At 44.4% G+C, this 14192-nt stretch overlaps 1 protein-coding gene across 1 annotated transcript; it reads left to right on the forward strand.

Annotated features, from left to right (window-relative positions):
- Positions 1–1963: 1963 nt before the first annotated feature.
- On the forward strand, positions 1964–12443 carry LOC136164355 (sulfotransferase 1C4-like). Its single transcript, XM_065929199.1, has 7 exons — positions 1964–2384; positions 6787–6912; positions 7864–7961; positions 8252–8378; positions 8907–9001; positions 10099–10279; positions 11175–12443. Exons 1-7 carry the CDS (start codon positions 2231–2233, stop codon positions 11288–11290), a joined length of 897 nt encoding a protein of 298 aa, XP_065785271.1. The 5' UTR covers positions 1964–2230; the 3' UTR covers positions 11291–12443.
- The last annotated feature ends 1749 nt before the right edge of the window (positions 12444–14192 follow it).

A 14192-nucleotide genomic window follows, 5' to 3' on the forward strand; every position in this document is an offset into this window, starting at 1 on the left:
CTGTGCTGCTGATCAACCTGCTCTAAGGGGTGGTGGGGGGGGGGGAGGCAGGGGGAGCGTCCCCACACCCTTATAGGTTAGAACTCACTGAAAGTGCTACACCTACAATTACAGTTGTGTCATACATAGACAATACAGATTGGGACAGGTGAATGTTACATGTGCAGGGGTCAGGCTCTCAGAGGAGACGGGGCAGAGCTGTCGTGCCCTGTCCCTCATCCTCAGCGAGCCTCCAGGCAGCCCCTCCCAGAAAGCATCCACATGCCCAGCAGGTGTGATCTCCCTGACAACCCAGGTGGGGTCCACAGGGACTCACAAACAGCCAAAGGTTCCAACTGCTCAGGAACTTCCAGGGGTTTTTGAGACACAGCATCAGGAACCAGAAACAAAGACCAGATGTACTTGATAACACCACGAGGAGAAGCAGGAGGGCTATGTGGGTCTGCTCTTGTTTTGCTTTTGTTTTTTCATGAGTTTTTTTTTTTTTTTAATTAATTATTTTAATTGGAGGTTAATTTACAATATTGTGGTGGTTTTTGCCATACATCAACATGAATCAGCCACAGTGTACATGTGTCCCAACATCCCCATCCCATCCCTCTGGGTTGTTCCAGTGCACTGGCTTTGAGTGCCCTGTTTCACAAATCACACTTGGACTGGTCATCTATTTCACATATGGTAATATACATGTTTCAGTGCTATTCTCTCAAATCATCCCACCCTCGCCTTCTCCCACAGAGTCCAAAAGTCTGTTCTTTACATCTGTGTCTCTTTTACTGTCTTGCATATAGGGTCATCATTACCATCTCTTTAAATTCTATATATATGCATTAATATACTGTATTAGTGTTTTTCTTTCTGACTTACTTCACTCTGTGTAACAGGTTCCAGTTTCATTCACCTCATTAGAACGGACTCAAATGCATTATTTTAAATAGCTGAGTAATAGTGCATTGTGTGTATATGTACCACAGCTTTCTTATCCATTCATCTGCCAGTGGACATCTAGGTTGCTTTCATGTCCTAGCTATTGCAAACAGTGCTTCAACAAACATTGGGGTGCATGTATCTCTTTCAATTCTGGTTTTCTTGGTGTGTATGCACAGAAGTGGGATTGCTGGGTCATATGGCAGTTCTATTTCCAGTTTTTTAAGAAATCTCCACACTGTTCTCCAGTTTTCATTCCCACCAACAGTGCAAGAGGGTTCCCTTTTCTCCACACCCTCTCCAGCATTTGTTGTTTGTAAACTTTTTGACGGCACAGGCACATTCTGACCTGCATGAGATGGTACATCACTGTGGTCTGATTGCTCTTGGTTTTGAAGCGGTCAGCCAAGAAGGGTTGTGGTGGAAAGGTGCGGGGTGGGGAGAAAACAGAACAAGCAGCATAAATAAACACCAGGGCTTTGAGGAAAACAAGTGATTCCCGGTGGTGGTGGGGGGTGGGCCGGGGGCGTTGTTGGGATGGGGAGGGATCCGGCATCAGCCTGGGAGGTGAACTCCAGGAAGAAGTCAGAGGATGTGCCTTCTGTAAATCTGTGGCTTTCAAACATGTTTTATTGCCTGTGAAGAGACCAGGGCTGATACTGACACCAAACAGCCTACAACAGGAAGAGAATCATTCCTATTGCAGCCTCCTCTATTTCAGTCTTAAAAATAACACTGCTGATTCCCTACCCCCACATCTGTGCTGGGAGGTTGGGTCTAAGCTCTCATTGTTGGCAGCACAGAAACTTCCCTCCAGCATTTCAAGGAAGTGAGTCTCTGCTGCAACTTGTAAGACCACCTGCAGATTTCCTGCAACTTTGTAACGAGCTTAAAATTCCCAGAAGAAACAATTAAAGAGCTCTGTGAATTATTTTGTGAATGCAGAGGACTGCAAATGAGGTGGCCCTGACCGTCGCTAAGGGCACAGAAGAGTGGCTGAAGGCGCAAAGGACACGGCCAAGGGGCGGGGAGCCGCGGTGCTGCCCAGAGCAGAGGGCTAGGCAGCTACGTCACTGCCCCTCCGGGAGGCGGCTACAGCTCATCAGAAGTGCTTTGTGCAAAGTCCTAAGCCAGAGTTCCGCTCTCTGGCCAGGCCAGCTGCCCCTAGACGGCCAACTCCCGGCGGGGCCTGAGGTCTCAGCCCTGCCCTGTCTGTTAAGCTGTCAAGCACACAGCTCTGAGCTGTCTGATGGTAGCTTTCCCGAGCTAAAATTTCTGACCCCTGACACTGGCCTTGAACAAGATGGAGGATTTGCAATCAGAGGGCATTGGTCGCGTGGCTGTGGACTACGTGGGAGGCATCCTACAGCCCACGCCCACCTGTGACACCTGGGATCAGATCAGGAGCTTCCAAGCCAGGCCCGACGACCTGCTCATTTCTACCTACCCGAAAGCAGGTAGGCGGCAGGGATAGGGGACGGGGGAGGTGGAGGGAGGGGCAGGGACAGAAGCAAGCAAGACGAAACACTGAGGATGTTGAGAAACCCACGGGGTTTGAGCAGAAAACCATTGAGTGGGCAGAGGGATAGGGCCAACATAAATCACGGGGTGGGGGGCGGGGGGAACCACACAAAAAAACATTAAAATGACCTACACGTCTTTAGAATTTAATACTTCCCGTGAAGTCCATGTTGTTTACTTCCCTGCAAGACAGTAAATCAAACAGTCTGAAACAAAGGGGCCAGACTTGTTGATTTACTTCAGGGCAGACCCTTACAGCAGAGCCAGACCGGGCACCCCCCCAGCTGGCGGGGCGGGTTGGGGGGGGAGGAGGCGGCTGAGCGGAGAAGGGAGCTCATGTTCTGCAAGACTGAACTTATAAGTCCCCCCTGTTCAGGGTCCCAGACCTACCCACTGCATCTCCACCCTCCCAGTGGTATGTTGTGAACCTGCTTTTCTTATTTCAATAATCAATTTAACAAAGTTACTGCAGAAACAGGACAAAAGAGCTCAGCCACTGCGTTATGTAAAGTTTGAGGGTGAGCCGGGATGCGGAGTGCTCTGCACCTATTTGTGTGCATCTACAATCAGGCCAAAACACAGTGCTCAGCTCACACCCCAACTGCACATACATTTGCTCTTTGCAAAATCAGTAACTGTCAATAACTTCTGCTACATTTGTTCATGGGCACACACACATATACTCTACCCACCCTCTGACTTTATCTGTACTGATGCAGATGGGGCCTTAGACTCATGTCTCCACTGGTTTCAAATCAGCCCTGACTTTCTGATGTTACTCCTCATGAGTTTGTTCAGAATTAAAATTTTCTAAATGTGAGTTTCTGAAAGTAACCCCTGGTGGAGAATCACATCTCACTGCCTTATTTCACTCAATTCTACTCTATCACCATAATTTCAGTACAGTGCTTACTCTTTCATCTTTTTCCACCTACCAAAAGTGAGCATTAAGGTTTGGTTCACTTAGAGCTTTCATGGGTTAGGGGGATTACAATCTAATAACAACAGAAAGAAAAGTACTTACCAATTAATGCTGTATTTAATCAGTCACGAAAACTGCATATGCTAACAAAGGCTGTATTGATAAAAGGGAATAAGAAACAAGCTCAGATGATGTAAAGGTTTTCACCTAGATTTTTAGCAGAATAGTAAACGCTCTGTGACTGAGCAGAGATACACACTTTGTAGAATCACTGACCTCTGACCCCAAGAACCAGCTGACTTTGAACTTCCAGCTACACTGGAACCTGCCCCAATGTTAGCCCATGGCTATAAATTCAAAGTTGTTGTTTAGTTGCTAAGTCATGTCTGACTCTTTGAAACCCCATGGACTGTAGCCCACCAGGCTCCTTTGTCCATGGAATTCTCCAGGCAAGAATACTGGAATGGGTTGCCATTTCCTACTCCAGGGGATCTTCCCAACCCAGGGATTAAACCCACATCTCCTGCTTGGCAGGCAGATTCTTCATCACTGAGCCACCTAGGAAGCCGCCAAAATTCATAGTAAACACACAAAACTAGTGTAAATGGTATTTCTTTTTTTTTTTTTTTTTTTTTTTTTAATATTATTTTATTAGTTGGAGGCCAATCACTTTACAACATTTCAGTGGGTTTTGTCATACATTGACATGAATCAGCCATATAGTTACATGTATTCCCCATCCCGATCCCCCCTCCCACCTCCCTCCCCACCCGACTCCTCAGGGTCCTCCCAGTGCACCAGGCCCGAGCACCTGACTCATGTATCCCACCTGGGCTGGTGGTCCGTTTCACCATAGATAATATACATGCTGTTCTTTCAAAACATCCCACCCTCACGTTCTCCCCCAGAGTTCAAAAGTCTGTTCTGTATTTCTGTGTCTCTTTTTCTGTTTTGCATATAGGGTTATCGCCACCATCTATCTAAATTCCGTATATATGTGTTAGTATACTGTAATGTTCTTTATCTTTCTGACTTACTTCACTCTGTATAATGGGCTCCAGTTTCATCCATCTCATTAGAACTGATTCAAATGAATTCTTTTTAACGGCTGAGTAATATTCCATGGTGTATATGTACCACAGCTTCCTTATCCATTCATCTGCTGATGGGCATCTAGGTTGCTTCCATGTCCTGGCTCCTCAACTGGGATGCAGGCAGCCAAGCCGTTGGGTCCACAGCTGAGTCACTGCCAGAGCCTGGCCAGCCAGCAGCTGACCAGCGACACCCCCTTGCCCCAGAGGCTCTTGCAGACTGTCCTCTCTTTCTCCCCCATCTCCTGTCTCCTCCCCACTCCCCCCACGGGAAGAGCAGACTGCTGATGCTCAGATGCCACGCCTGTCCCCAGCCTGGTTATAACAGCTCAGTTGTTTTCCTGAGCATTTTAGTATTTGAGTAAAGTGTAGTTTGAATTAAACCATTTTTTAGAATGAAAAAATTTTAGGTCTTCTCTTGACTAGCAATTTTTTTTTTTTAAAAGACAGAAAAATGATCAGGATTTGATTCAGTTTCATTTCGTGTTCTCGCTCTAGATGGTTTCAGGCTTTGTCTTGGATCAAGTGTTTGGTGTTTACTTCTTCCAGGAAAGCTCCTGAGTCCAGCTGGCTGTGTCGTAGTCACACTGACCATTCTGAGTCCTTGATAGCTCCCGGAAAGGACTCGTCTTTACAGCAACACTGCAGGATTTAGAGGTGTGGTTGTCAGCCATGCCCGGGACCTGTGCGCTTTGTGACTGTTTTTGGCTGCAGTCTATGCCTATGAAATAAGTCGATCCCACCCCGGTATTCCCATCCCTCCTGTCCGCAGAGACCTCTGTCAGGAGGACAGGTTGCTGATGAAATCAGCTCAGAGTCTAAATTTAGTAGACCTCCTCTCGTTGAACTGAAACCAAGTAAGGATATTTTGTCGGTGTCTGGTAGCTCCAGAGCTTACTTAGCTTTATAAAATATCATTGCTTGTTACTTGCTTTCAGAAAGTTAAGTCATCTTGGATTGTGTTACTGTTGTTGCAGATGTCATTGTATTACAGTGGAATATTATTCATATTTGTGACATATTACATAGAGGTGGTGTTTTAGGGGTTTTGCCCATAGTTTTTCTCTGATTTTATTTGGCTGAAGATGGTTTTTAAAACCTATTTACTTGGTCTCAGCAAACTAACTAATTGGAGAGCAGGGGGGGCAAAAAGTGAGTTGAAAAATCAGGCGAAGGAGATTCAGAGTAGGGTTTAGCTGCTGCAGTGGGTAATACACTCCCATGTCTCTACTAATGTGCTGCTTGAAAGGAGTTTATTTTTTGAGTAGAATATGGAAAATAGTAGTGTTTTTTCCTTCTAAATGTGTTTGTTTATATATATATATATTTGATCCTTTGTTACCAAAAATAAACATAAATTGCTGTTTTAAAAAAAAAAAAAAAAAAAAAAAAAAAAACTAGTGTAAATGACTCTAACTTCCTTTGAGTTGATAGCTAAAGAAATATTGGTCCTTTAACCCGTAATGAAGAGTTGGTGCCAGATAAAATTAGAGACCAACTCATCTAGGAAACAAAATGCCACTGCTATTTGATCTCCTGACACGGACGTGGTCAGACACCTGGTTCAATAGGTCTTCAAGGCTGCAAAGTAGGTGGTAGCCCTCACACTAGTCAGGATGGGGCCCATATAAGTGACCAAAACTGGAGACAGAAGCCCTCCTCCAGGGGTAGTGGGGGCGCAGCTTCTGGATCGAGCTCCGAGCTTGATCCAGATGTGCGGAGTGGCTTCCACACATCTTGTACCTGGTGGGGCCACCCTCAGACCTCTATCTCCTTCTTTTAACTCTCAGAAGGTCAATCAGTCTCAGGGTGTTCATAATCTCAGTGGCAAAGGAGCCTAGGAATGCACTTTCTAACCTTCAGGGAAAGTAGGACAGCGTGAACACAGAGACTAAGCCCTAATCACTCGCTCATTTAGCCAACACACAACAAAGCCTCCTGGGTACCAACCTCAGGCTGTGCACTTGGGAAACAGTCTGAAGATCACACAGGGATGACCCCACATCACAGTTGGGTGAGAAAGACTTCCACTCCACCTTTCTGAGGAACAATGCCACCAACTCAGTAGCAAGACAACCCTAATGAATGGTTGTGACAGAGAAAAGAACTGTCTATTTAGGAATCTTATATCCACTCCAAACTGGAGTCTTTGCCTAAAAATCCCATATTATGATAACACAAGATATAAACAAAGAAGGATGTTTTCTGAATTCCACTATAAAGCAGGCTTCAATGTTCACACAGCTGCTCTAAAGAGTATTTGCTCACATCCTAAGAAATGCGTGAGATAATGTCTGTGCCTCCTATTCTTACCCATGGAACAAGGAACAACATGGACGCAGGAGATTGTGGACTTGATACAAAACGGGGGTGATGTCGACCAAAGCCAGAGGGCACCCACGCACGAGCGATTTCCCTTCATCGAGTGGATAGTCCCTTCCCTAGGATCTGGTGAGTACAGCACGGCTGCACCTGACCCCAGGTCTAGACGTACTCTGGAATTTTTACTAGCCAGCAGCCCTCTCAGGCTTCCCAGGTAGTGCTGTGGTAAAGAATCCACCTGCAAATGCAGGAGATGTGGGTTCCATCCTTGGGTTGGGAGGATCCCCTAGAGAAGGAAATGGCAACCCACTGCAGTATTCTTGTCTGGAGAATCCCATAGACAGAAGAGCCTGGTGGACATGGCTGAGTGACTAAGCACAGTAGCCCTTTCAGAATCCCAGGTGTTCAAACCACCATCAATGGACCTCAAGACTCTTTTTCCCTGACTGGCCATGGCTATACTTCAGACATTTTCTAATTGAGTTTCTGTTCATACGAAAGTAAGTTAAGGGACTTACCTGGTGGTTCAGTGGCTAAGATTCCGAGCTCTCAATGCAAGGGACCTGGGTTCAATCCCTGGTCAGGGAAACTAGAATGCACATGCTACAGTTAAGACCTGGTACAGCCAAATAAATATAAATAAATATTAAAAATAAATATTAAAAAAGTTTTAAAATAAAAGTAAGTTTTGATTCTCCAATTAGAAATTAAATTCATTCCACAAAGATGAGCCTAGGTAAGATAATTTTATGATGGAAGGGTTTGAATTTTTTAGGTTCTTATTTATTTGGTTTATTGTTATGGTTAAAAGCTGTTCTAGAGACTTTGCTGGTGGTCAGTGGTTAAAATGGTGCTCTCACTGCAGGGAGCATGAGTTCAATCCCAGCTGGGGAACTAGAATCCCACAAACTATGTGGCAAAAACAAAAACTGCTCTAGCCAAAAATCCCATTCTCTCATATGAAAGCCACAGAGAGTTACAGGTGGTCTGGAGTGTTCCTAATGTAGTAAAAATGGGGCAGCAAGTTTCTGAAGCAAATGGAGAAAAATAATGGAAAGTTGTTGAAAACTAATTTCACAGGCTTGGAACAAGCGAATGCAATGACCTCACCCCGGATATTGAAGACACACCTCCCCTTCCACTTGCTGCCACCATCTCTCCTGGAGAAGAACTGTAAGGTAGGGAGCCAAAGGAATGCAGAGTTGGCCCCTTAGAAGGACCTCAGACTGGTCTTCAATTTCCTCTTAAAACACTTCACTTGTTAAATTAAAAACAGAAACAAAAAAATCCACTGGTCACATATCATCAACACGCAGATTGACATGAATCCTTTCCACCTCCCACAAAAGCCACAGCACAGAAACGCAGCATCAGGAAAACCCACCTGTGTGGAATACGCCCACCCTCACGTCATTCTCTGCTGTTCTAATCCTGGTTTTGCTTCTCCTCTTCCCCTCTCCGCTCCTAGATGATCTACGTAGCCAGGAACCCCAAGGACAACATGGTGTCTTATTACCACTTCCACAGGATGAATAGAATCCTTCCTGCTCCAGGCACCTGGGAGGAATACTTTGAGAATTTTCTGGCTGGGAAGGGTGAGAGCTTGATTTCCATCCTGTCTCAAAATCCTCAAGCACTCTACAAAGAAGGTGTCAGTTCCTGAGAACAGCAGGGACTCTGCTGACTTTCAGTTTAGTCACTCAGTTGTGTCTGACTCTTTGAGATCCCATGGACTGCAGCACGCCAGGCCTCCCTGTCCATCACCTACTCCCAGAGTTTACTCAGACTTAGGCCCATGGAGTCAATAATGCCATCCAACCATCTCATCCTCTGTCATCCGCTTCTCCTCCTGCCTTCAATCTTTTCCAGCATCAGGGTCTTTTCAAATGAGTCAACTCTTCGCATTAGTATTGGCCAAAGTATTGGAGTTTCAGCTTCAACATCAGTACTTACAGTAAATATTCAGGACTGACTTCCATTAGCTGGCTTTGCCATGAAGGAATCGCCAGGGTGACCTCCTCCCTCCCTTGAGGATCCTCCTCCCGGGTGGGGGTGGGGGTGGGTGGTGTACTTGTCACTGGGTTTCTGTGACTCACTGCCCTGTTTCTGGTCCCATCCTGCAGTGTGCTGGGGCTCCTGGTACGACCATGTGAAGGGCTGGTGGCACGCCAAGGACCAGCACCGCATCCTCTACCTTTTCTACGAGGACATGAAGGAGGTGAGGACCAGGCCACCTAACAACTCCCCATTTGACCATAAATGCTTCAGTTGCAATGTGTGCACCCCATCGGGGACCCTCAGATTGCATTCGGGCACAGGAGGTGCTGTGTTTCACTGGCTGCCCCATCCACCCATCACAGCGCACCTGGCACATCATGAGTTTCCATATCACAATCTCACCTGAGCTCCCTGGAACTCTGGACTGTGGGACACCTTTTCCTTACAGGCAGAGGATGGCAAACATGAGTGATGCCTTTTCTCCCCCCTTGCGGTGTGTATTTTAAAATTCCCATTAGAAGGGAAAAACTTTGTAGTACATTTTGGTTTTTTTTCATTAGTGCTAGAGGAATGACAGGGTTTCAACAAACAGTTTAAGAAATTCGGTGCAGTGGGAAACACTATGGACTCTCGAACTCAAGTTCTGACTTACTGCTTGCTGGCAATTCTTCTTTGTGAAGAGGCTTGACATCTAGGAATTTTGATGTTAGAAGTCATTAGAGAGATGCTATCAGGACTGAAGGAGGTGGTGTCATGAGAATTGATGGTAAATGGTCATCTACCCAGCACTTTTGTGACTCCGCTGGGTCTGTACAGAATGACAATCTGTGTTCCTGGATTTGTAACTGAGAGCCTGATTTTTGAACCTGATTTTTGAAAAGTACATCACAGACAGAAGCAGGAAACAGGCCACTGTGACATCTGCTCTCAGCATCAGTTCACTGCCTCCCCCAGGGGCATTTATCAGATGGGCTGGAGCAGGACATTTGGACCTGACCCTGGACATACTGCCCCATGGAGCATGTTCCACGCACTCCAGGTCACTGTGTTTCGAGCATCTTACTGATGTGACCCAGTTGACATGTTAGAGCAAGAACAGTGTAAAGACTCCAGTTAATACAGAGAACAGTACGAGTCACCACATCTAAATGAGTCATTTCTGAAAAGCTGAACATGTGTGAGATATGATTTTTAAAAATTTTAACTCGTGGCATGTTACTGATTACTATTATTAATTCATTTCAATATTTTTTAAGACTATTATTGATTGATACACATTATCTTATACCAAGTCTTTTCTTTTGACTCCGCTCATAGAACCCAAAGCATGAAATCCAGAAGCTGGCAGAATTTATTGGAAAAAGCTTAGATGATAAAGTTCTGGATAAAATTGTTCACCACACTTCGTTTAGTGTCATGAAGCAGAACCCGATGGCAAACTACACGTCGATTCCGGCTAAATTCATGAACCACTTGATTTCTCCATTCATGAGAAAAGGTTTTCAATGTTTCCTTTTGGCCATAATCCTGAAGGAATTGTCCAATATTTCATAGTCTCTGGGGAGTTCTCTTTCTATAGAAAAGAAAAATAAGATTGATAATGAAGGATTCTGGGAAAAGAACAATTTAAGAAACCACAGATGAAATTAACGTTCAGCCACAAGTGGAAAGTGAGATTTGGTGTCTAGGTCCAAGGGCTTATCCTCTTGTTCCCTCTGGAGTTCTGGCTGATAAGGTGAAAAGATACAGAATCGAGTCAGATGGAGCAAAGTATCCACTTTATAGAGAGTTCCAGGCTGTCAGAAACGTCCATTCATTCAAAACTACTTCCCAAGTGGTTACTGTGTGCCAGACTCTGTTCTAGGTAATGTTCAGAGCAGTGAACAAAACACAGGAAAGTTCCAGCCCTAGTGGAAATTATATTCTAGCCATAAACAGGAAGCAAATGAAAAAACATGCAGGATAATAGATGACAGTATGGAGAAAAACCAGCCTGGGAAAGGTAACAGGGATTGCAACTGGAGAATTGGGGGGAATCTTCCTTTCTCAAAATGGCATGTGCAGTCCCTCCACTAGCAGGCCTTGCTTGTTCTACAGGCAACATCATGTTAGCACAGACCTTGATTCAGTGGGCAGGAAGGACACACAGGAGTGACCCTCAGCCCTGCTGCTCATACAACCTTGTCATCTCCCGACCCACACACCAGACAGGTGATCCTTCCTCCCTCCTGGAGGAGACCCTGCCGGGTCAGCCAGAGGAATGTCTCCGGGTCAGGGGGTAGAACTCCTCATACAGGAGCAGAACAGAGAACCACCCCTCCCAGCACCCTGTCCCCTACACCCTCCTACCCCACTCCCACCACAGTACTGACTCCCCACCATGACTGTTTCAGGGGTCATCGGGGATTGGAAGAACCACTTCACCGTGGCCCAGAATGAGAGATTTGATGATGATTACAGGAAGAACATGGCTGACACCACTCTAACTCTCCACTTTCGATTCTCGTAAGGAAGAAAAAGCACCAGATTTAATTGGTGTAAAAGTTGATTATCCTTACCCCGTGATATTGAATTCAGGTGACTGGACTAGTGCTTCTTGTGTCTGCTTTTGTTCGCCCTAATAAAAGATGGAGCTAACAGAGGTTGGGGCCAGGTGGAGGGCGGAGACTTACAACCCTGGCATCCTTGCTAATAATCATGATGCGTCAGTTTTCTACAGACCACATGCATATGAACATGTTAAATATGCTCTGGTCATCACATAAGAATATACTAAAGTTTTCAGATGAAGTGTTGGTTTAAGCAAATTTGTAAATACAGCACTAAAATGTGTCAATAGCTACTATTTCTTGGTAGCCAGCGATTTCTTGGTAGCCAAGTAACCATCATCAGGTGACTGTTTTCCCCTGAAACTTTCTCATTCACTCCAGGCTTCTTCCTTCAGTGCCTCTACCCCTGTCTCTCACCACTGCCTCTGCATTTCGCTGGACTCCCCTCCCACTCCCAGCCAACCCATCCCAAACTTGCACCTTGGCCCACCTCTCTGCAGCCCCTCCTCAATTGTGTTCTCATCCATCAGCAACACCTGTCAGTGTACCTCCAGGATGTCTTACCTCTGCAACCGCCCTTCCAGTTCAGAAGCCTCTCCCTTGCCTATAAGCTATGTAACTTGTTTCTCTGTTCATCATACATCTGCCAAACTTCTTTTCCCACAGCAAGATTCTTTACATTTCTCTTTAGCTCAGAATCTTTCGATGATTCTCATGTTTGCTGCCTACAAGATACATCCCAAGCAATTTTAGCCATCGATTCAAAGGCAGCTACATGGATGACTTACCTTATGACATGGGTGACTTACCTTCCAAACCGCCTGCCAGCTGGATTTCATGCTGCCAAACCCCCTCCTCACTGCAGCAGAGAGCCACCTCGCTGGGTTCGAGCGCGTCTCGCAGGTTCCTCCCCACCCCAACTAGTCTTACTGTCATCCCACCTTCTCCAGACGTTTCCTTTCCTTTCTCTCCACCAGTTTAAAACATAAATAGCAAGTTCACTAACCAACACAGGCCTCCCATCTTCCTGCAACCTGAAGGACCATCTGCTCTTTGGAAGTCTTTCACACATAATTCTTATGTGATTAAGATTAAAGTGTATCATTAAATCTCTTATAGGTCTGTATTGTCTCTTTTGTGCTTATTTAAATTTTCATTTGCTCATTTTTTCTCCAAGAGAAGGACGTTGCTAAATACTTCAATGCACACCAAATGGCAAGAACTGAGAGCTAAGTAACTGAAATACTCTATCAGTCAAGGAAATCTAAAAAGCCAACTTCTTATATTCTAAGTAGTCCTATACCAGTTATCTTCTAGAGCTTACTGTGTTAGCCACTAGCTGCATGTAGTTACTTAAATTATTTAAAATTTGAAAAGACACCTATACCCCAATGTTCATAGCAGCACCATTTACAATAGCCAAGACACAGAAACCTAACTGTCCATTGACAGATGAATGGATAAATAAGACTTGGCATGTGTGTGTGTGTGTGTGTGAGACGGAATATTACTCAGGCATAAAAAATGTGATCTTGTCATTTGTGACAACATGGATGGACCTATTAGATTTTACACTAAGTGCAATAATCAAAGACAAAAACCATATTGTTTCACTTACATGTAGAATCTAAAAAACAAAAACAGAAACAGACTCACAGTTACAGACTGTAATATACAGCATAGGGAATATAGTCACTAATGCAATAATTTTATAAGGTAACAGATGGTTACTAGACTTATTGTGGTGATCAATCCTCAATGTATATAAATGTCAAATCACTCCACACAACACCTAAAACTAATACAATATTGTAGGTCAACTATACTTCAATTAAAAAATTTTTTTAAATCTGGTCATTTTCAGTTTATAACCTTGGGTTTACATAAATAAATTGCATTGTTTTCAAAAGAATTACATTTTAAAATGCTTAAGACTATTACTCACTGAAATATTTAAATGAAAATAATAAACTGTCACACACATTTTTAAAAAATTAAAAATAAATTTAAAAGTAGACTATGTAGAGGCAGAAAGCAGAACTGTGGTTACTGGGGACTGCAGGCGGGGTGGGAGGGTATAGGAATACCAGTCAAACGGCACAAAGCTGCAGTTATGTAGGACAAGTAATCTAGAGATCTGACATCCAGCATGATAACTATAGTTAATAAGACTGTACTGGGAACTCTCTGGTGGTCCAGTGGTTAGGACTCCGTGTTTTGCTGCTGTCAGTCTGGGTTCGATCCCTGGTTGGGGAATTAACATCCAGCAACCCTCACTGCACAGTCAAAAAAAAAAGTACTGAAAACTGGAAATTGCTAAGAGTACATTTCGGATGCTCTCATCATACATGTAAATAGGTGGAGAAGACATTAATTAGCTTGACGGTAGTAATCACTCTGCTGTGTATACATACATCAAGTCATCATGTACACCTTATAAGTAACGTAAGTGAAAGTCGCTCAGTCATCTCCAACTGTTTGTGACCCCATGGACTATAGCCCAACATGCTCCTTTGTCTATGGAATTCTCCAGGGAAGAATACTGGAGTTGGTTGCCATTTTCTACTCCAGGGGATCTTCCCGACCCAGTTGTTGAACTCAGGTGTCCTGCATTGCAGGCAGATTCTTTACCATCTGGACCACCAGGGAAGCCCTGTACACCATAAAGATACACAATTAAATATATACAATTATTGTTAGAAAGTAAAAATATTAAATGAAACAGATCCTGTTATGTAACATTGCATTACTTTCTCCATAACTCATACCTCTGTTAAATTAATGGTTTCCATGCTTATCATCCGTCTCTACCACTAGTCCAGAAAGGAGACCTTTTTTTTTTTTCATTTATTTTTATTAGTT

The sequence above is a fragment of the Muntiacus reevesi genome, chromosome 3, assembly GCF_963930625.1.
Source record: "Muntiacus reevesi chromosome 3, mMunRee1.1, whole genome shotgun sequence".
Lineage (NCBI taxonomy): Eukaryota > Metazoa > Chordata > Mammalia > Artiodactyla > Cervidae > Muntiacus > Muntiacus reevesi.